Source organism: Solanum dulcamara, chromosome 8 (genome assembly GCF_947179165.1).
Source record: "Solanum dulcamara chromosome 8, daSolDulc1.2, whole genome shotgun sequence".
Lineage (NCBI taxonomy): Eukaryota > Viridiplantae > Streptophyta > Magnoliopsida > Solanales > Solanaceae > Solanum > Solanum dulcamara.
The window spans coordinates 13,637,884-13,660,451 of record NC_077244.1 but is presented as its reverse complement, the minus strand read 5'-3'; the positions used below and the strand labels follow the sequence as shown (position 1 = coordinate 13,660,451).

At 32.4% G+C, this 22,568-nt stretch overlaps 1 protein-coding gene across 1 annotated transcript; it reads right to left on the bottom strand.

The window, feature by feature from the left end:
• Positions 1–235: 235 nt before the first annotated feature.
• On the bottom strand, positions 236–2,164 carry LOC129899695 (aquaporin PIP2-4-like). Its single transcript, XM_055974722.1, has 3 exons — positions 1,785–2,164; positions 767–1,062; positions 236–686 (listed from the first exon to the last, which is right to left on the bottom strand). Exons 1-3 carry the CDS (start codon positions 2,095–2,097, stop codon positions 432–434), a joined length of 864 nt encoding a protein of 287 aa, XP_055830697.1. The 5' UTR covers positions 2,098–2,164; the 3' UTR covers positions 236–431.
• Between the last annotated feature and the right edge of the window lie 20,404 nt (positions 2,165–22,568).

Here is a 22,568-nt window from a genome sequence, read left to right as displayed (position 1 = left end):
CTCTTATGTTTGAAGCAAAGATGTTGTCCATTATAATGATCATGTTTATGATGAGTTTTTGACCAATATAGACAAGTCAATAGAGAGATGAGGGGAATATTTTCAGTTAAGTGGGGATATTATCATCATAAGAATGCAGTGAGGTGAAACTATAGCGATGATATTGATCAAATTAAATGGGATTTAATTTGAACAATGAACCTATATAATTAGTAAGAAAACTTAAAAGAAGACAAAAGACAGAACATTAACTTTAATTTAGGAGGAAGAGAACAATAATTCAAAGATACAAAATAGATACACAAAAGAGGAAGGGAAATTTATAGGATAAGAAACAAACAAACAAACAAACACATATTTTTTTTCTTCTTAATTATCTACAATTTTTTCTTCTTCGAAATTCATTGGAATTAAGGAAAATTAAATTAGAACTAGGCATTGCTCCTGAATGAACCTAGAGCTTTAATTGCTCCTGCACGGAGGACAAACTGGTGGTAGAGGGCAGCGATGAACGCTCCAATAAATGGGCCGACCCAGAAAATCCAGTGTTCATCCCATGCCTTGTCGCCGTTGTAAATAACAGCAGCACCAAAACTCCTTGCTGGATTAATGCCAGTTCCAGTAATTGGTATGGTAGCTAAATGCACCATGAACACAGCAAATCCAATTGGAAGTGGAGCCAACACCTATCAACATCAAACATTAACAAAATTTAGGAAAAGTATTATCATGTCGTTTGCATAGAATTTAAAATCTAAATACTTACGGGTACGTGGGAGTCTCTGGCATTCCTCTTAGGATCGGTGGCAGAGAAGACAGTGTAGACCAAAACAAAGGTACCAATGATTTCGGCACCTAACCCAACACCTTTGTTATGACCAGGAGCCATGACATTAACACCACCACCATACCTATTGTAGTAAGCTGATTGGAAAGCCTTGACAAAACCAACACCACAAATAGCACCCAAACATTGTGCCACCATGTACAAAATTGCCCTGATTAGTGATACTTTTCTTGCCAAGAAAAGCCCAAATGTCACTGCTGGGTTGATGTGTCCTCCTGTAATTTTTTTTTTAATAATTAAGCATGTAAGAAAGAAAGTTTTTTCACCCAAATTTAATTTGGGAAAGTAACTCCTTTTTGTCCCTTTTTCTTCACCTAAGTAAATAACATACGAGTATATTGTCACTTGTGAAATAGTTTATTTTATCTTTTATTTACCAAGTGATTCTCCGAATTTAGTTCTCTAAAAAAAAAATTTTTAACCAATTAAACACCATAAATCAGAAAACATTTTCCAATACCAAATACATCCTTAGGGCTCGTTTGGTAGTTCTGATATTAATTTTAAAATGAATTTATCCTATATTAAGCTGGGATAAAATTGAGATATTAGTTATTTCCGAATTGTAATATTATTTTTATCCCAACCAAACAACCCTTAGAATTCAACAAAACCAGAGACAAACAACTTTCTTTCTATATTAAAAGAACTAAAATCACCTTAAAATAAAAAAAAGTATAGTATAGTATAGTACACAAATACACCACAAAAGATGAATTTTAACTCCTATGCATTTGATCTCTAAAAAGATAGTGAAGGACAAATTTAGTCCGTATTCAAAAATCCATCACTAATTCTATTTAACAATGAACTAGAACTAGTGACAAATTATCAAAAAAAATAAATATCTACTTAATTAACAATTGACTCCTAGCTAACATATTCGTGTCAACTATTATAACACGTTAATATACACTGACAGTATGAAGAAACTTACCAGAGATACCGGCGGTGCAGTAAACAAGAATGAAAATCATGCCACCAAAGGCCCAAGCAATACCAAGAATACCAACTCCACCACAAACATCACCTCCAGCATCTACATCAGCTTGGTGTTTGTATCCAATTACTGTCAAAATAGTAACATAAAGGAACAATAAAGTGGCTATGAATTCAGCAATAATTGCCCTGTAAAATGACCATTGTGTCAACTCTTCAAAGTCTACTAATGGTGCTGGTGGAGGGTCAGTATAGTCTTTAGCAGAAAACTCTGATGGTCTTTCTGTTACTGCTTCAACTTCTTTAGTCATCTTTCTTTTCGTTTTTTCTTTGCTAAAGAAAAGAGGATTTGACGAGAAGTGAGTGGTGAATGAATAGGTATTTATGGGAGAAAAAGCGAAGACTTTAATGATTGATTTGTTGATTTAATTTAGGGAGAGTTTAAAGGGTCGGTTAGCGTAGTGAAAATTAATATTAACTGAATTTATGTATTATTTTATATAAAAATTAATTATTCTTTGAATAATATATAAATTTTCTCATAATTTATCTATCTATTAATTATGCGAATTTTTAAATCGTCAATCAAATATTTTATTAATTTTATACATAATTAATAATTTATTTCTTATCTACCTATTAAGTTATAGGAAAACTAATACTCCTACGCTTGTTATCCGGCTATCAAACCACCCCTAATTATTTTAAGTTAACACCATATTTTTTAGCCGTCCAATGCTAATTATTGTGGAATTTGTGAGCTTGCAATTGGTCCCACGAGCCACCCATTGCAACGCAACGGCTATCTTTTAGTCAATTCTACTTATAAATAATAAAGTTTATGTGTTTTTAGTACGTTATCTTTGGGTTGTTTTTTGTTTTATTTGATGGGTAGGATATAGATTTTAATTAATTAATCTTGTGCATTTTTTTAAGAAAAAAAATGAAGAATTTTGAGATAATGGTAGAAAAATTGTGTATTTATACGTCACGGGATTTGAAGCTTAAAATTAGCCCTTGATGTTTGTGTCAGTTTAAATATACAAGTTTCGATAGCTTTTACTTATATATTGTATTTTATGTTATAATGAATTATAATATTGTGGCAAAATAAAAATTCATAAATTTTAAATTGTGATTCGTATTTAATAACATTAAATACCAATCTTTCCACCTTCAAGATGGCGAAATACTTAATGTATTGGACTTTCCTTGATCTTGAGTATTTTTAGAAAGATTTATCTAATTAGAAATGTAGATTTGAATTTAAAAAGATGCAAAAGGAGATTAGGGGGTGAGCATGTCATGCAACGGTATGGTGCTAGCTGAATTGCAAAACAAAACCAGAAAACTAAACCAACATAAAACTCAGTAAATTAAATGATAATCTTTTATTTTGTGTTATTTTTATGTGTTTAACAGAAAAATTTATAATTTGGCACCAAAAAGGGTGGAAGAAAAGAAAAATTAACAAACTCGAAGAACATCATACTAATTAATTACAATTTCTCGTGTCAAAATACCAATAATTCTATTTATTTAAGTTTTTGCTTTTGTAGCATAAACTTTTTTACAAAACTCCAACCTAGGGTTAGAGTATATTTTCGGAAAACAATATAGATATTATCAAATTATATTATTTATTGGCATTAAAATTGAGCAAAGATAGGTAATATATTGACAAATATGTTGTATTGATTGACGACTGATATTGAATAATCAAAATCGAATTGTAATTAGGTTTAAATATCACTCGTACCACAAAACTAGCTAGACTGATGGTAACATTATTGTTTCATACATTAACAAATGAAAAGGATATTAAAGTATATCTTTTGAAAATATTTTTCTAATATGATATTAAAGCAGTCAATGGTTATATAGTTCAATATAATAATTGTAAAATCTAGATAAATTATTATCGTCCAAAACTCAACATTGTGATTAGGGCTGTACAAGGTAAACCGATAAACCGCATCAAACTGATAAATCGAACCAAATTGGGAAAAAACCCGACTAGTGATTTGGTTTGACTTGATTTGTTGTTTGAAAAAAAATCCGACCATTATAGAGTTGGTTTGGTTTCAACTAAAAAAAGTCAAACCGAACCCAAACCGACCCGATTATAGATATATTATTTTTAAATTATGTTATACATAAAAATATTTATTAAAATGTAATTTATAAATATTTTTTAAAATTTTTCATAATTTTTGTTTTCTTTCTTACATTTAGATTTGGACTTGAGAAACCCATCTAAATAATATATAAAAAAACTCATCTTATAAAGTTATATTATAAAGTTAAAACTTCAAACAGTGTTCTGCCTCCATCTTGTATGTTGATATTTTGTACTAGAACTCTTTTTAAGAAGCACCGCTTTGTGCTTTTTATTAGATACTATGAAAAACCCGAGAAATCCGAAAAAATCCAAAAACCCCAAAAAAATCCAAAAAATCCGAGAAAAATTAATATCGAAAAACCCGACTTTTATTGATTTGGTTTGGTTTATAGATTTAATAACCCGACACAAATAATTTGATTTAATTTGTAAAAAATCCGAACTAATCCGATCCATGTACACCCCTAATTGTGACTTAATTAAAGACAAATATATGACAAGAGAGGATTAGTGAACCAAATTGAATGGCAAGTCATGTCAGATTAGGAGTTTTCTAGTCCAAACATGTAAGGCGTGACTAAAACAAATTGTAATCCACCGCCACAACTTTCACAGCCATAAACTTAAAGACTTAGGCATCGTTTGGTATGTAATATGAGATGAAATATGACAAGCTTAAATTTAGAATTAAATTTATATTATATTTTTTTATGGTAAAATAAATTTAGATTAAATTTATATTATTAATTATATATAATATAAATTTAATCTTAAACTTAATCTCAAATATCATATATATATATATATATATATATATATATATATATATATATATATATATAACACGCGCACAATCGATTCATCTAAAAATAATTGGTAATATGAAATAATATACTCTAATAAATGGAGTAACTTATAATTACTATATATTAATTTTATTTATACCATTATTGTTTTTTACATTATCGTAAATATTACATAAATCCTAAGTTTAATCTACTCAAATTCAACAATCATAATAATCATAAATAGAAGTAAAACACACACACCAAAAAAAAAATGAAAGAGAAATGCCAAATTAAAATATACAAAGTATTTTTAAAATTTGTCTCTTTATTATAATGTAGCTAGCATATATCATTATACCAAATTATTCAATTAGACTTCTTTTCTTTCTTTTGATAATCTAAAAAAGCTCTTCTAATTGTCTGTGCATTAGTTTAAGGTTAATTACTAGTTGTCCTTCTCTTAAGACTTTTATGTTCCTATAATATGCATATCCTTTTAGGTAAAGGAAAATGATAATAGTGTTGTTTAATCTTAACAATTGTTAATCTTATCACTAGACATTTCAACACTAATCAAATTATAAAAATCAAATAGAGGGACAAAAAGTGATATCATGTTGTTTAAAAATAATTTAAAGATCATATTATCTTTTTAATATTTGTGACACAGTATAATATTGCTATAATATAATGTTGTGTCATATTTTTGCTGGCTGATTGATCCATAAGACTGCCAGATAAATTGATCTGGAAATTAAACCTAACGAAACAAATTATACGTACATGTACATGTGCCTCTCTACTTGCCCATTATGACATTTTGTGATTATTTTTATTCTTATTCTTATTCAGTTAAAGTTTTCCTACATTCATTTTATGTTCTTAATTGGATATAGTACAAAATTTAAGAAAAGATTTTTCTTTAATCCATAACTTTAAATTTTAAGATGTATGTAATGTATCTCATACTCCCTCCATTTCTATTTACTTGTCAAATATTTTCTAATTTGATTCTTCTTTTTACTTGTGATTTTTGACAAATTAAGGAAGAACAATTTTTTTTCCCTATTATACGCTCAATTTATTAACATGAAGTTAATGTCTTTGAAAAATATAATGAATAAATATATTTAAGATTCTATTAATTAATAGGGGTAAAATGATAAAATCATATATCAATCATTGTTTAGGTGTGCTAAATCAAAATTTGATTAGTAAAAAGAAACGGAGAAAGTATCTATGAAACGTTAGAGTTGAAGAGTTAAATTATATTTCCATGAGAATTATTAACTTTTTAGAAATAAATTTTTACTTTATTTTAAAATTAGTGTTTGGTTATAAAGTTTCTCGGAACCTATTTTTTTTTCTTTATCTTCATTACTTTCAAATAAAGTGTGATATTTTGTCCTTTGAAAAAGGTGTAATCAATATAACTTTTTTTCTAATTCTAATTTATAAATTTTAAATAAGTAAAAAATATTTATAATTTACGATCAAGTGTCTAAATATTTAAAATGATGTATTTTTAAATAAATTAAGAGAAATAAAATATATAAATTGAACCTCTACTTGCCACTATGACATTTGTGAGGATTTTATTATTATCTCCTTTTTCTTTAAAGTCGAAAGAAAATCTAAATCACTATTTTGTTCCGGCAATGTCTTTTACCAGGTGATCCATATTCAAATAAATAAATAAAAAGTTACTTGAGCTTTTTAAGGTTACATACAAAAGCTGAAAAAGTGTCTTGAACAAATTAAAATTGCGCATGCCACTAGTCATATCACTGTTCACTACTAGGCGTATGCAACAATCAAAAATGAAGTAGATATTTATTTAAATAATTTTATAATTTTTTTGAAAAAATTTGTAATTAAATAGCAAGTAGCTAGCTCATACAAATAATTTACAACCAATTTCCTAAAAAAATTTGGATAACTTGTAAGTGGCTTAAGGCTTAAGTAGCCAATATCTGAAAAATCTTTCAGCAACTTTCTCAAAAGCCTTGCAGTAGCGTACTGAGGCTTGCAATTAAATTGACAATAACTTATAACTATTCCTTCCGTCTAATTTTACTTATTCATTATTAATTAAATACACCTTTAAAGAATAATAAGTAAAACAATAATTTTACTATATTATTCTTGAATATAATAAATTCAATACTTTAGAACATGTATTAAAAATTTACTATAGTTAATAATAAGAGTAAATTAAGAACTAAATAATAAATTATCTCTTGATCTTTTAAACTTAATAAATAAAATTAAACATTTATTTATTAGATAGTACACAAGTAAAAATTGATACAAGAATTAGCTTAAGTAGGCCGATTTCAAGTTAATCAAGTCGATAGTTTGCAAGCAATTTCTGAAAAGCATCGCAATTTCTTTTCATCTATAAAATAGGAATGTAAATCAATTTATTTATACATCAATTTCAAGAAAAAAATATCTCCCTAATTTATTTATTTTACTCTAATTATCTTGTATTATTATTATTGTTCATAATAATCAAGTTACATAATTATACGTAGTAATTGTATTCTACATTTCTTTGTTTTATAAAAGAAAGATTTAATAAGTATTATAATGCTAATATATAACCGACCAACCAATAAACCATTGTTGAATAGCCACCTGTCATGACTCATTTATTCCTTCTATGCGTTAACGTCCAACACGAAGCAATTGCATTATTCCATTTACAAATTAATTTAATATTTTGGCTATACATTTACATCACTGACCCCCTCAAAATAACCAACTCCCTCTGACTTTATTATTTGATTGAGCATAAATTTAATATTTATTTATTTGATTTTAGTTTAAATACATAAAATCTAAGAAAATAAATAATTTTTATATATTTTGTGATTTTAAAATAGAATGTATCAAAAATTTATTTAACTTTGTGATTTTAAAATATTTGACGACTATAATTCATCTTATTAAAAGATAACATTAAAGAGTAAATAAAATTTTAAAAATGAAATTAATTTTAAATATATAATAAGATAATATTTTTTTGAATATTATTAAAAAAAATATATCATATGGATTAAACCAGTAAAAATAATACAGTATGTAGTCAGTGGTGAAACTACTTTGCTTAAGTGATGTCACTTGATAACTCCTTTGTCAAAAATAGTGTGTAAATAGGTTAATATATATATATATATGATAAACTCCTTAATTATGGCTCTGTCATTATTATAATTCTGATGGCTGAAGAGATTAACAAGTGTCTCTGATGGGTTAAATAAAAGGACAATAATAAAGATTTTAAGGATCTTCTTAGAGTTTGAGAAAGCAAAATCAGTACTATTGGCAGCAAAGTTTTCTTTTTCTTCTTATAGCAGATAATGTTGACTGAGCAGACAGTGATCAGAGATTCACTGTCATATTGAAACATGTGCTCTATTTTTAAGTTAGGCAAGAAGATTTGACAAATGGGGTACTTTTGAAATTTAGTAGGCTGCCATTTCATATCGTAATTTGATATTATGAGATAAAATTAATATTGTAGTTTGAGATTTTCCATAAAACTATATTTTGTAAACGTTATTTTTGTTTGTAGATAAATATTATGTTGTATATCACAATGTTATATTATAAAGCAGTACAATATAATCTATGTTTAATTTTATCTTGTTTTTGAACTAAAGTTTGATTAATAAGGAGTCGTTTGGTTATGGTATAGAACATAAAGCTAATACATGAATAATTTTGGGTATTCGTGTATTAATTTTATATCATATTTGGTTTGCAAATAAAATAAAAGTTATTCACATATTACTTTTATACAATATTTGATTGCATTTTTTGTAATTCTACATAATTAATGAGAAAAATCTATGTATAAGTTATGCGGGATTAAATGTAGAATAAATTATGTGGGTATTAGTTATACATGTATTAAAATAATAAATTACACATTAGTTGCCTCTTTTTTGTCTTGATTGCTTAATCCTATTCAATACAAATTACTTAATTGCTTTATTTATTTGTTATTTACTTTATTGTTTTAGCTATTGGTATTTATTTAAATTTTAATGTGTTACTTAGATAATTATTTATTTTAATGAGTATAATAAATATTAGCTCACCAAACATTTTGAAAATAAGAAATAAGAATTAACTCACTAGTTTTTTTTAAACTCTACATAACTAATACTTACATAACTAAACTCTGCATAACTAATTCCTGCATAACTAATTCCTGCATAACTAATTTCTGCATAATTAATACTTGTATAACTTTTGTTATGAACTTTCGTTTATTCGGTAAGATTATACAAGCATTGAGACAGTTTTGATATTTTTCACAACTTATAGAATTTTAATGTTTATGAACAAAAAATACAACTTAAAAATTTAAATACATATCCAAATAAAACTTCAACTTCAATTTCATATGATATCATCTTACATGGCCAAACGAGCCCTTTAACTTAGGTCAAGATGCTATCTATAATTTTAAAAAACTTGCGGCAAGATTTAAATCTATCGAAATATACTTTTAAGTTCATATCTATTCTCCTAAAATAGAAATAAGTTTCTTTCTCTCGTCAACTCTTCTTTCTCATTTCCTTTTTTAAAAATAAGTTTCTTTATGCTGCAGGTTCAAGTAGAGACAATATCAATTGATTGGTAAACTCAATTATTTTGCGGTTGTTGAGTCAGAGGTCTTTTTATGTTATATGTTATATGTAGTGATGTAACACTCCACAATTTTCAAGCAAAAGAGCCGAATCATTCTTCGTATGTGTATAGGTCCGAATTCGATAATTTCTAGCTTATATATATATCTGTGTATGTAATGATTCTGAAGGTCATTTTTAGAAATTTTCATAAAAAGACTATTTTACTACTCCCGATAATTTTTCCGAGTCATATTTGTTTGATATCTGATGTCGATTTCATGGTTTTCTTTAAAAATTGAGATTTTTGGTAAACTTTGAGTTTTAGAGGTTTAGAATGACTCAAAAGTGGTATTTGAGGCCATTCAAAATTTCGAGTCTCGAAACGGAATTCTGTCAATTCCATCACAGTTCCAGAACGTTGAACTTGGTCTAGGAGAGTTGACAGAATCAGTTTTGGGGTCATATCGTGGATTTGAGAGGTTGAGTTGGAAATATTTGAATTTTTGGTCATACGTTTGACTTTGATCAACATTTAAGGATCGAATGCTCAAAATTGAATTCCGATGAGTTTGTTGGATTCAGAGGGTGATATTAGGCCTAGGGAGAGTTCCTGTGTATTTTTTGGAAGCTCCGAGGGTGTTTTGATCTTTTGAGGCATAAAATTGATTTAGTTGTGACTTTTTCATTTTCGGTCAAGGAGGCCTCGAAATCGTCCGATGGTTTCGTTGAGTCCGAAATATCGAGTTTAATAAGGATGCATATATGGTTTGTGTATATGGGGTTCCGATCGAATCCCGAGGGTCAATGACAGACTTTGAAACATGGAACATTTTTGTTGGTTTTTGCACTAATGCAGACCTCGTGATCGCGAGGGGTAGGTCTCTTTCGCGACACTCGCTTAAGAGAGGACCCCTTCGCGAAAGCAAAGGTCGTGGCCTGTGCGGGAGTCGTGAAAGCGACTGATGAGGCCGCTTTAGCGAAGAGGCGGGGGTCGCAAAAGCGACCTAATTCTCGCGAAAGCGACGGTCCGCTTAAGCAAACCCTTGTTGCTTAAGCGACATCTGAGAGGGGTTTTGGCCGGGGTTTATGTTTTTTTCTCCATTTTAAAACTTTGGAGTTCGATAGAGGCAATTTGGAGAGGAATTTCTCGTGGGACTTCATTGGGTAAGTTATCCTGACCCTACTTCGTTATTTCCCAATGATTAATTGATGATTTCAACATGAATTTAGGGATTTTAATGGGTGAAAATGACCATTTTTTAAGAACTTTGAGAATTTCTTAAAATAGTGAATGTGTCTTGATTTGACCTGGGTTTTTGAAGCGGTTTTCGTTAGTGAGTTCCTAAGACTAAGAGGAACAATTTCATCCAAAAATTTCCGGGCTTAAGCCCATATTTTGCGAAGTCGAATTTTGAGCCTTTGACCCCTTTTTCGCCGAATTTCACATTCGTAGTATCGTTGGATTTGGTTTTTGATTGTGAGACAATACTTGGATAGATTATGGAGATTCGGAGTATAATCGGAAAGGTAAGGCACACGTGGATTGATTGATCGCGTCTTGGCTAAGTCAAGTGGACTTTTAAAACTCCGTGAATCTCATAGAATTCTCGAATATCCCATTGTATATGTGTTGGGGCGTAATGGGGATGGGGTTATGTGTTTAATTGTGATATGAACTAATCTAAAATGAATTGATGAGGTTAATAAAAGACGACGTGTGATATTATTCAGTATTGAATATTATATGCCGTAATCTAGATATCTATGTATATTTGATGAAATACTTGATAGTATAATTGTGATTGCAGTTTGTCTGAATTGATTATTCCTCATTACTTGTGTGAGCATTCTGTTGCATTGGTTCTGAAATACTGTGATAAGAAGTATATGATTATGAGACCAAGGTCTTTTCCGGTCAGAGATATGATATGACCGAGGTCATTACCAGTGAGAGGTTGATAGGCCGAGATCATTTTCAACAAGATTATATTGTCAATGTCATTTTCGGTGGAATTATATTGTCGAGGTCATTTTTGGCGGGATTACATTGTCGAGGCCATTTTTGGTGAGATTATATGGCCGAGGTCATTTCCGACGAGGTTATGATTCTTTCATGGGACCGAAGTCATTTTCGGTCAGAAATTATGAGACCGAGGTCATTTTCGATCAGAGTTTATTATGCCGAGGTCTTTGCAGGTAATGTCACACATGCATGATCATTGAGTGTGCATATACATATTTTGCATATCTGTGTCGACAGTTTGATGCCTATTTCTAACTTGTGAGTATTTATATAATATATCTTGTGATATTGAGTTGTGATTGAAACCTTATTGAACTGTTTAGTATGAATAACTAGGTTGGGATGATTTCTGTGCAGGTTGTAGTCTGGAGATTCGGTTGGGTTGGAAAAGGAGTTTGTGTATGCTATTAGATTTACTTAATTTTTCTGGTTAGCTTGCTAGGCACCGCATTGTTTGATACTCACCCTTACTTCTACACTTGTGTAGGTTCTGAGCCTGGACTTTGATCACCGTCTCTTCTGATCATTTGAGGCTTCCAGGATTTTTGAAAGGGGTAGCTATTGACATTCAACATACTCTCAAATTTTCTGTACTTTTATGCTTTACTCTACTTGAGAGTTGAAGACATATTAAGACTTGAATTTCATTTCAGTTTTGTTTTCTTTAGCTGCTTGTACATGTGACATTCAATCTTTGGGGGTATTTAAGTTGAAGAACTTCCGCTTTGATTTATTATTTACTTATTTAGACTGTTTCTGCTTTATTTATTGAAATATTGAGTTTTAGACTAATTTATTCGATGGAAAAGTACAGGTGCCATCACACTCAGATTTGGGTCATGACAAATTTGTATCAGAGCCCTGGTTCATAGGTCTCACGTGTACAAGCTAAATCTAAGTAGAGTTTAGGGAATCGGTACGAAGATGTCTATACTTATCTTCGAGAGGATATGAGAACTGTTAGGAAACTTTCTTTATTCATTCTTTCTTATCGTGCCAAGTCATTATCACTAGTGCTGAGTGTGGCGTGTTGTTTGGGTAGTTGCCAAGGACCAGATCTATGTCTATTGGTAGAGGGGAGGCAGTCCCTGAGGTAGTTGTTTGTTATACCCCACACTTTTGGTATATGGGAACATTTGTTTAGCTTCTCTAAAGTTGCCATGTGATCCATGTTATCTATGACATTATCAAATAATTCTAAGGAAGGATTTGAAAGGAGTGGAGGCCAAGTAATGAGTCGTGGTAATCGACCTACTGTTATAAGCTACCGAATTAGATGTCTTACATGATTAAACTATGTGAGTATATGTCGAGCTTAAGTAGCGAGGATCACATAGGTTCTTAAAGTGAGATGAGATTACGAACCTACGAAAATGAGCAAGTAGGTGATGCACCTACTAAGGTGGACACCACTAAGACATATGGCAGCAATGGGGTAGGTGTATGGGGTTGAGGTGGATCTATGGGAGCTGGACATGTGTCGCCCTTAGGGTTGGACATGTGTCACCTTCAAAGATAATGTATAAAGGTCAAGAATGACTAAGAATTAAGTTTTAGTTCATTCTTTTTTCTTGACTTCAATGTAGAGAAAAATAGAGAGAGAAAAGAGGGTTCAAGCCATGGCAAGTTCGGCCATGGCTGAAGAAAAGTGAAGCTCCGAGTCTTGCTCCATAAATAATTAGTTAAGGTAATTTTGACTCATTGGAAGGTGATTAGCTTCATCGTTGGGGCTGCAAGGAGGTTCAACGCGAAGCCATCAACTTTCATCCGAGTTGCGAAGCCAAGTTGCTAAGGTAGGGTTTCTTCCTTTCAAATTAAAGTTAATGATGTTGTAATGGAGAGATTAATTTGTATTACGTGGAGTTGGAAGTAAGAAAATTACATATTTATTGTTGACGTTATAAATAGACAGAATTGAAGCCGTTCTAGTTGGATTAAAGTTTTATTAGTATTGTCGTTATTATGGTATTGTATTTGTAGGTAATTTATGCATGTTGAAGGGCTTGCCATATGGTTAAAAATGAGTATAGGTTCTTCCATTTCCATCCATGTCATACTCCTTTCAGTGTGGTTGTAATTTTACGAAATAAAGACCAAAAACCATATTTTGATGTCATGGTTTTGGGTGGGCTGTTTGGAACTTGTATTGAATAATGTTGAAGTAGTTTTATTGTATATGGATGGTGGTTATTGTTGTTGTTATGGCTGCGTTAATTGGAGGTTAAATGGAAGTTTGGATTGGGCAAGTTATATAGGGGACATGCTGCCCGATTTCCGATAACTTCTTAACCAACCAATATAATGTTACTTTCATGTTAAATAGGTTCAAGGGGTAACGAAACAAGCTTGGTTACAGTTGATCTATAAAAGGTATGTAAAGCCTATCCCTCTTTTCTTTTGGCATATCTTATATATAAGTGATGTATAATATGAGCTTTAGGGGTAATTCCATTCGTAAGTTCTGAACATAGTTCATGATCTTTATTCACCTCTGAATGTTAAGGCTCTTAAAGTAGTTAAGCTACTACCCTCGAGCCCTCTATATGTTGAATAGTAATTGGATGTATAAGCTCCTATCCCTAAAGACTCTACGATGACAAATGTCTCTGATTCCATAAGTTGTTTAGCATTGTCTTGATACATGTCTATGATTCCTGAGGCTCCATTTGATAGGATCCCTAATGACAGTTAGAGGGTACTCGAGACGATTACTATCCTGATCTTCAAGTGATGGTTCACTTGATTACTCTATTGAGTCGTAGATGATGATTTAAATTGCATATGGTTACTCACTACTTTGCTCATGCATACTGTTAATACATCTTTCACCGAGTCCCGGGCAGGGTATGCGATCAAGCGCATTTGACTACATTATTCACCGAGTCCCTTACTAGAGGGCCAGATATGGTATATGATGATATGATGTTATGATGATTTGATTATGACACCGAGTCCCATAATGGGCCGGGTACATTATCGTGCTCAGTTTCACTATATTATTCACCGAGTCCCTCACTAGAGGGATGGGTACGGTATATATACATATGGATCAGGCTGTACGTTTCTCGGTATTATTATAATGACATGATGATGGCGCCGAGCCCCAAGATGGGCCATGTATATGAAAAATTCACTGAGTCTATAATGGGTCGGATATATGATATGATCATGCATGACTTTATTTCATAAGGCACAGGTACAGTGATTTCTTGAGTATCGTACTTGTCTCCTGAGCCCTTATTTCAGATGTGGTCTCACTTATGATATGTTATGCTTATTATATACTTAGTACATATGTCGTACTGACCCCCTCTTTTCGGGGGGTTGCGTTTCATGCCCGCAGGTATAGACACACGTTTTAGAGATCCTCCAGCTTAGGATTTCCACTTAGCGAATTTAGAAGTGCTCCCTTGTAAAGGAGCCTAAACTATTGGTATTGATCCCTTGATGTATATATTCGCTTATTTAGGGGTACGGTAGGGGCCCTGTCCCGCCAAATGATACAGTTGACACTCTTAGAGGTCTGGAGACATATGTGTGTGGATTTTGTGTAAGTTTTGTTTAGCTGCGTCTATATGATGTGTTGTGAATGCTAATATGCTATGGCAGCCTTGTCGGCTTGCATTCTCCTTCATGATATAATTAGTATTAACTCCTCAGGAGACAAATAAAAGGGGCTATATGTATATGGAAATGTTATGACCCATTGGGGTTCTTATATATGTTGTCACATTGTTTGTAGTTCGGTTTGACTATATCTGATAGATAAGTAGACGGGTGTACAGGTCGGACTTTAGTCACGGCCTACGGAATTGGGTCATGATAAAAGTGGTATCAGAGCAGTTCATCCTCGGAGTGTCTACAGACCGTGTCTAGTAGAGTCTTGTTTATCGATGTGTTGTGCACCATATCTATAACCAGGAGGCTACAGGACATTTAGGATGCTACCTTCCTTTCATATCTAAGATTTGCGATAGAGGTGAGCTATAGCAAATGAGATTCCTTATACTAACCTCTGATTGCAACAGAAAAACAACACCAATAGAAGAAGGTGATTGATGATGTTGGAAGTTACAAAGTATACAAGTAAGCAACAGTACAAAAGATATATATCGGGTAAGGTATTGAAGTACGATTGAAATGTAAGGTTGAAGATCAAAAAGGAAGTAAATAGGAAAATATAACAGGTGCAGTTTGAGTTGACTATATGAGGTAAGTTCATCATTTTCATACCATTGTTGATACTAGGAGCCCTGCGTGGCTGTGATATGATATGGTACATATATATATCGGCCCTGTGAGGCACTGTTTGTATTTCCTGCGTGCAGGTTTTGAGCTAGTAAGAAATATAGAGGAAACTCTGCCAAAATTTTCCTAAAATAAAAAGAGAATGAGATACAGGGTCGTAATATGTCTTGAAAGGTCGTGCCCACGGTAATAAGAAGATTTGACTAAACTACGAGTATGGATGACATTGAGAAATAAGTTTATTGCTGAATTAATGGTAATAGTAATGAGGAGGTCGATACTGGTATGGTAAAAATAATTTGGAAAAGACTTGTGATACTAAGAGATGATTTAGAGAAGACTGGTAGATCTTGATAGAGTGATGTATTAAGGCACCGACTGAATTGATAAACAGGGATAAATTGTGATGAGTTATAGTTAAAAGAAGTAATAGTGTGATTAAGACAAGAGTACAGGGGAAAAAGAATTGTGACGGGTATGAAGTATTAATAAGACAACTTGTGAGATATTAAGAATAAGACTGACTAAGAAGGGTAAAAGGTTAAGTACGCTTATTTCACCGAGTGTAATTAACCCATAGTAAGAACCGTGAAAAAGGTTAAGAAGTGTTATACTATGGGGTGGAATACGAATAGGATATAATGTGAATATAATGAGGATCGTTATGGAAATAAGTCAAGCCTAGTGAGAAAGTAGCCAAAGATATGATGTGGTCGTGTGAAAAGAATATAAAGGTAAGTGTAAAATGGAAAAGCGAGCTAGAAAAAATAAGAAAGACTTATCAAGTTCTGTAGGAAAATCTTCAAATAAAGGTTATATGTTGACGGAAATGATAGCAAGCATAAGGAAAGAAAGAGTAACTGAAAGGAGGAAGTAGGAAGAAAGTGAGATAGCAGTTTAGTAATAATTCATGACATGTGTAGCTAAGGATACGAATGCTAGAAGTGACGGAACTGCGAAAGACCAAGCTGTAGAAAGATGAGCAACAAGGTAGAATGGGTGCTAGGAAATGATTGGTATGATACGAATAAAGATGGATGAACAAAATACATTTTGGAAATAAGAAAAAGGATTACGCGGAAGTAATGTGTTCCAAATGATACAGAGGTAGCATAAGATTTCTCGTGTGCAGAATAAAAGATAGACCTAGACGAGAGAAATGATAAGGAAATTCTAACGGAAGCACCCAAGATAGATGTAATTAATTGAATATGAGTATGGAACAAAAGGGGAATATATAGTTATGAACTTAAAGGTGTAGTACGACTACATGGTGATAAGGTAAGGCAATGATTGAGGTGAACTTGGTATGTTGTTGAGAAAGTTAGAAGTCTTTGTTCGGTATGCAATAAGGGTAGAAAGTCATAAGACATAAAGGGGTACTGCGTGCACATGACTTCACCTCAAAAATAGTGAAATCCTTACGGGACAAAGACAGTAGGCTTGTGGAACAAATGGTGCAATATAATTTTATCAAAAGAAACAGATGATATAGGTTGGGATAAAGATACTATTTCAAGAGAACTTTGGACACTTATTGTCGGAATATAAGTGCTGCCTAAGTGATATTGAAATGACTACAAGTACTAATTAACTATTGATGGGAATGAGTGGAATGTAGTTGGATGACTTGTTACATTGGCCGCATTACTCGAGTACAGATTATCAGATAAAATTTTGCACTATATATGGAAAGGGTCTCGTCGCTTCGTAATTTAATCAAGGTTTCATACGTTGATAATCAAGTTATAAATTTTAAAGAAATATATGGATATGGTACAACACCAAGTGGATTGGGAAAAAAAGAGTGGAGGAATTTGAGAGTGGAAATAGGGACATAGAGCAAAGTATAAACGGGTAATGGTATAAGTACACCCTTTAGGGGGGGGGGGAAGCAGATACGAGAAATGAAAGTGCAAGATGGACACAATTGACACTACAATATATTTGATATGGATGCTTAAACTTCAAATAAGATCCCTTGCTGAAACAAGTTAGTAAGATCTAGAAGCCAGCAATAAATAAATAGAAGTTAGAAAGGTTATGCAACTTACGAATGTTTGTACGTTAAGAATGAGACTAAGTGAGTGAGTACATGATAAGAGGAGTAAAGGTTCAATAATGACAATGCAGTTATGATATTTTGGGTACGTTACAGAGAGATGGAAAGATGGGTTAAGCCAAATTACCGAGATAGAATTAGTACTAAGGGTAGAAAGGGCATGGCCATGGTTGGACCAAAGATCTATTCTGATACCGATAGTAAGATAAGAGAGGAGAAGACAAGGAAAAGTATGAAGACTAGCGAGATGATGCTAAGGTATTTCTTGAGTTAAGTTGAGCACCTTCGTATATTCTTGTAAAGATTGCAATATAAGTGTGACAGGAAATTTAGAGAAAAATCTGAGTAAAGGGGCAATAGAAGAGTCAGAATTAAAGATAAAGAAATGACACGAGATAATGTGTCTAGAGTGTTACAAGTTGGGTTAAGGGAATTATAAAATGTTTTACGCAAGATGATTAGAACTAGCTGGTTACGAAAAGATGGTGAACTTATATGTCAATTTTTTTCAGAATTATATCAGTTAATGATAGATAGAGCACATAGTAGCTAGGGCTGTAAAGGGCAAACCGATAAACCGCACCAAACCGACAAACCGAACCAAACCAAAAAAACCCGACTAGTGGTTTGGTTTGACTTGGTTTGGTGTTTGAAAAAAAAACCCGACCATTATATGGTTGGTTTGGTTTTAACTAAAAAAAGTCAAACTGAACCCAAAACGACCCAATTATAGATATACTACTTTTAAATTATGTTATACATAAAAATATTTATTAAAATGTAATTTATAAATATTTTTTAAAATTATTTCATAATTTTTGTTTTCTTTCTTATATTTAGATTTGGACTTTAGAAGCCTATTTAAATAAGGGAAACTTACATAAATATACACTATTAAAAAAATATTTACCATCTATAGCAATAAAAATAATAATTCACTGAACACTTATAATACATTTATAATACAGTTTTAATACATATTGCAGAGAACTATTTATAAAACATATATAATACAAGTTTTATAGATAGATAATACATTTATCACATACTTTAATAGACTTATAATACATTATATCAGTTTCTTACTACACAAACATAATATATATTTTAAAATACTTATAATACATTTATATTGTATGCATAATTCACTTTTAATACAAGGGTAAATTTATCATAATATTGCTATGTATTTCTATAAATGGTAATAAATAAAAAATATTGCTAAAATCAATAATTAATTTTTAAAAAGCACTCAATCAAGTAATTTTTCCTTAATATACAAAAAACCATCTTATAAAGTTATATTATAAAGTTAAAACTTTAAACAGTGTTCTGCCTCCATCTTATGTGTTGATATTTTGTACTAGAACTCTTTTTAAGAAGCATTTCTCTGTGCTTTTTATTAGATACTATAAAAAATCCGAGAAACCCTAAAACCCCGAAAAAACCCAAAAAATCTAAGAAAAATTAATAGCGAAAAACCCAAATTTTATTGGTTTGGTTTGATTTATAGATTTAATAACCCGACACAAATGGTTTGATTTGGTTTATAAAAAATCCGAACCAACCCGGTCCATGTACACCCCTAATAACAGCTATGTAAAGTTATTATATGGGGGAACTCCAGCGTTACCTGACAACCAACCCTAAGGATTGAGATTAAGAGCTAAAAAGTAGAGTGACAGTTAAAGTCTTTTAAAAGAAATCGTAAGGTAATACATGAGGCTGAAGATTCCAGAATATAAACTTCATTACAGGCTTACCTCATACTCCACGGAAGTATGATTTTATGTAGGTTATTGTGGATAGGCTGACAAAATCAGCCCATTTTCTTCCAGTTAAGAATTCAGCCAAGAACTATGCAAGGTTATATATTAAGGAAATAATACGACTTCACGGAGTCCCCACATTTATGATCTCAGACAGAGAAGTTCAATTTACATCTAACTTTTGGAGATTATTCCAGAAGGGATTGTGAACAGAGGTGAATCTTAGTACAACATTTCACCCTCAGACTAATGGACAAGTCGAACGCACTATTCAAACGCTAGAAGATATGTTGCGGTCCTGCAATATTGACTTCATAGGTAGATGGGATGATCATTTGCCACTTATTTAGTTTGCTTATAATAATAGCTATCATTCCAACATCCATATGACACCGTATGAGGCTTTGTATGGCAGAAAGTGCAAATCACCTATTGGTTGGTTTAAGGTCGGTGAAAGTAAACTAATAGGCCCATACATGCTTCAGCAAGCTATTGATAAAGTGAAGCTCATGCAGGAGAAACTATTAGCAGCCCAGAGTCGACAGAAGTCATACACAGATAACCGACGTCGACACTTAGAGTTTGAGGTTGAGGTTGATGATCGGGTGTTCTTGAAAGCGTCACCAATGAAAAGTGTAATGAAATTCGGCAAGAAAGGGAAACTTGGCCTAAGGTAAATTAGCCCTTATCAGATCATTTGTAAGGTAGGTAAGATTGCCTATGAGTTGGACCTACCATCGAATTTGGAAGCAGTACACCCAGTCTTCCATGTGTCGATGCTTCACAAATGTACTGGTGATCCTTCAAGAGTATTCCCCATGGATGATGTCCAAGTGATGGAGGAACTACCTTATGAGGAACGCCCTATAGCCATACTTGATCGCCAGGTCAGAAGGTTACGCACCAAGGACGTGGCCTCCATCAAAGTCTTATGATGAAATAAGAATAGAGAAGAGATGACCTAGGAAGCTGAAGAAGAAATGAACCTGTTCCCTATGTCTACAGGTAATCTAAACTCTTAAATTGGTTGTATTGTTTAATAAGAGCACTATATATGACAAACTATTACAGAGATTTCTTGGAATCCTTGTTAGACCTTATGAGATTAATTAACATTCGAGGACGAATGTTCTAAAGGGGAGAAGGATGTTATATCCCGCACTTTTGGTACATGGAAATATTTTTTTAGCTTCTCTAAAGTTCCCATGTGATCCATGTTATCTATGACATTATCAAATTATTCTAAGGAAGGATTTGAAAGGAATGGAGGCCAAGTAATGAGTCGTGGTAATTGACCTACTTGCATAAGCTACCGACTTAGATGTCTTACATGATTAAGCTACATGAGTATATGTCGAGCTTAAGTAGCGAGGATCACGTAGGTTCTTAAAGTGAGACAAGATTACGAACCTACAAAAACGAGCAAGTAGGTTATGCACCTACTTTAAGTAGGTGATGCACCTACTTGGAGTAAGTAGGTGATGCACCTACTAAGGTGGACCTAACTAGGTCACGCAGCAGTAATGGGGTGGGTGCATGGGGTTGAGGTGGACCTATGAGAGCTGGACACGTGTAGGGGCTCGACACATGTCACCCTTAGGGGCTGATATGTCTCACCTTCAAAGATAATGTATAAAGGTCAATAATGACTAAGAATTAAGTTTTAGTTCATTCTTTTTTCTTGACTTCAACGTAGAGAAAAATGGAGAAAGAAAAGAGGGTTCAATCCATAGCAAGTTCAGCCATGGCTGAAGCAAAGTGAAGCTCTGAGTCTTGTTCCGTAAATTAATTTTTTAAGATAATTTTGACCCATTGGAAGGTGATTAGGTATGTGGGATTCATGGTTTTGGGTGGGCTATTTGGAACTTGTATTGAATAATGTTGAAGTAGTTTTATTGTATATGGATGGTGGTTATTATTGTTGTTATGGCTGCGTTAATTGGAGGTTAAATGGAAGTTTGGATTGGGCAAGTTATATAGGGGACATGCTGCCCGATTTCCGATAACTTCTTAACCAACCGATATACTAGTCGAGAAGTATGAACGAGGAAATGATTCCTATGGGTTGTTGGTTGTAGATTTATAAGTTAGAAAGTTATAGTTTATTCATAATAATGTTACTTTCGTGTTAAATAGGTTCAAGGGGTAACGAAACAAGCTTGGTTACAGTTGATCTATAAAAGGTATGTAAAGCCAATCCCTCTTTTCTTTTGGCATATCTTATATATAAGTGATATATAATATGAGCTTTAGGGGTAATTCCATTCGTAAGTTCTGAACATGGTTCATGATCCTTATTCACCTCTGAATGTTAAGGCTCTTAAAGTAGTTAAGCTACTACCCTCGAGCCCTCTATATGTTGAATAGTAATTGGATGTATAAGCTCCTATCCCTAAAGACTCTACGATGACAAATGTCTCTGATTCCATAAGTTGTTTAGCATTGTCTTGATACATGTTTATGATTCTTGAGGCTCCATTTGATAGGATCCCTAATGACAGTTAGAGGGTACTCGAGATAATTACTATCATGATCTTCAAGTGATGGTTCACTTGATTACTCTATTGAGTCGTAGATGATGATTTAAATTGCATATGGTTACTCACTACTCTACTTATGCATATTGTTAATACATCTATCACCGATTCCCCGACCGGGTATGTTATCAAGCGCATTTGACTACATTATTCATCGAGTCCCTTACTAGAGGACCGGGTACGGTATATGATGATACGATGTTATGAAGATATGATTATGACACCGAGTCTCATAATGGGCCGGGTATGTTATCGTGCTCAGTTTCACTACATTGTTCACAGAGTCCCTCACTAAAGGGCTGGGTACATATATATATATATATATATATATATATATATATATATATATATATATATGGATCGGGCCGTACATTCCTCGGTATTATTATAATGACATGATGATGTGATGATGGCGCCGAGCCCCAAGATGGACCATGTATATGACAGATTCACCGAGTCCATAATGGGCCGCATATGATATATGATATGATCATGCATGACTTTATTTTATAAGGCATAGGTATAGTGATTTCTTAAGTATCATACTTGTCTCGTGAACCCTTATTTCAGATGTGGTCTCACTTATG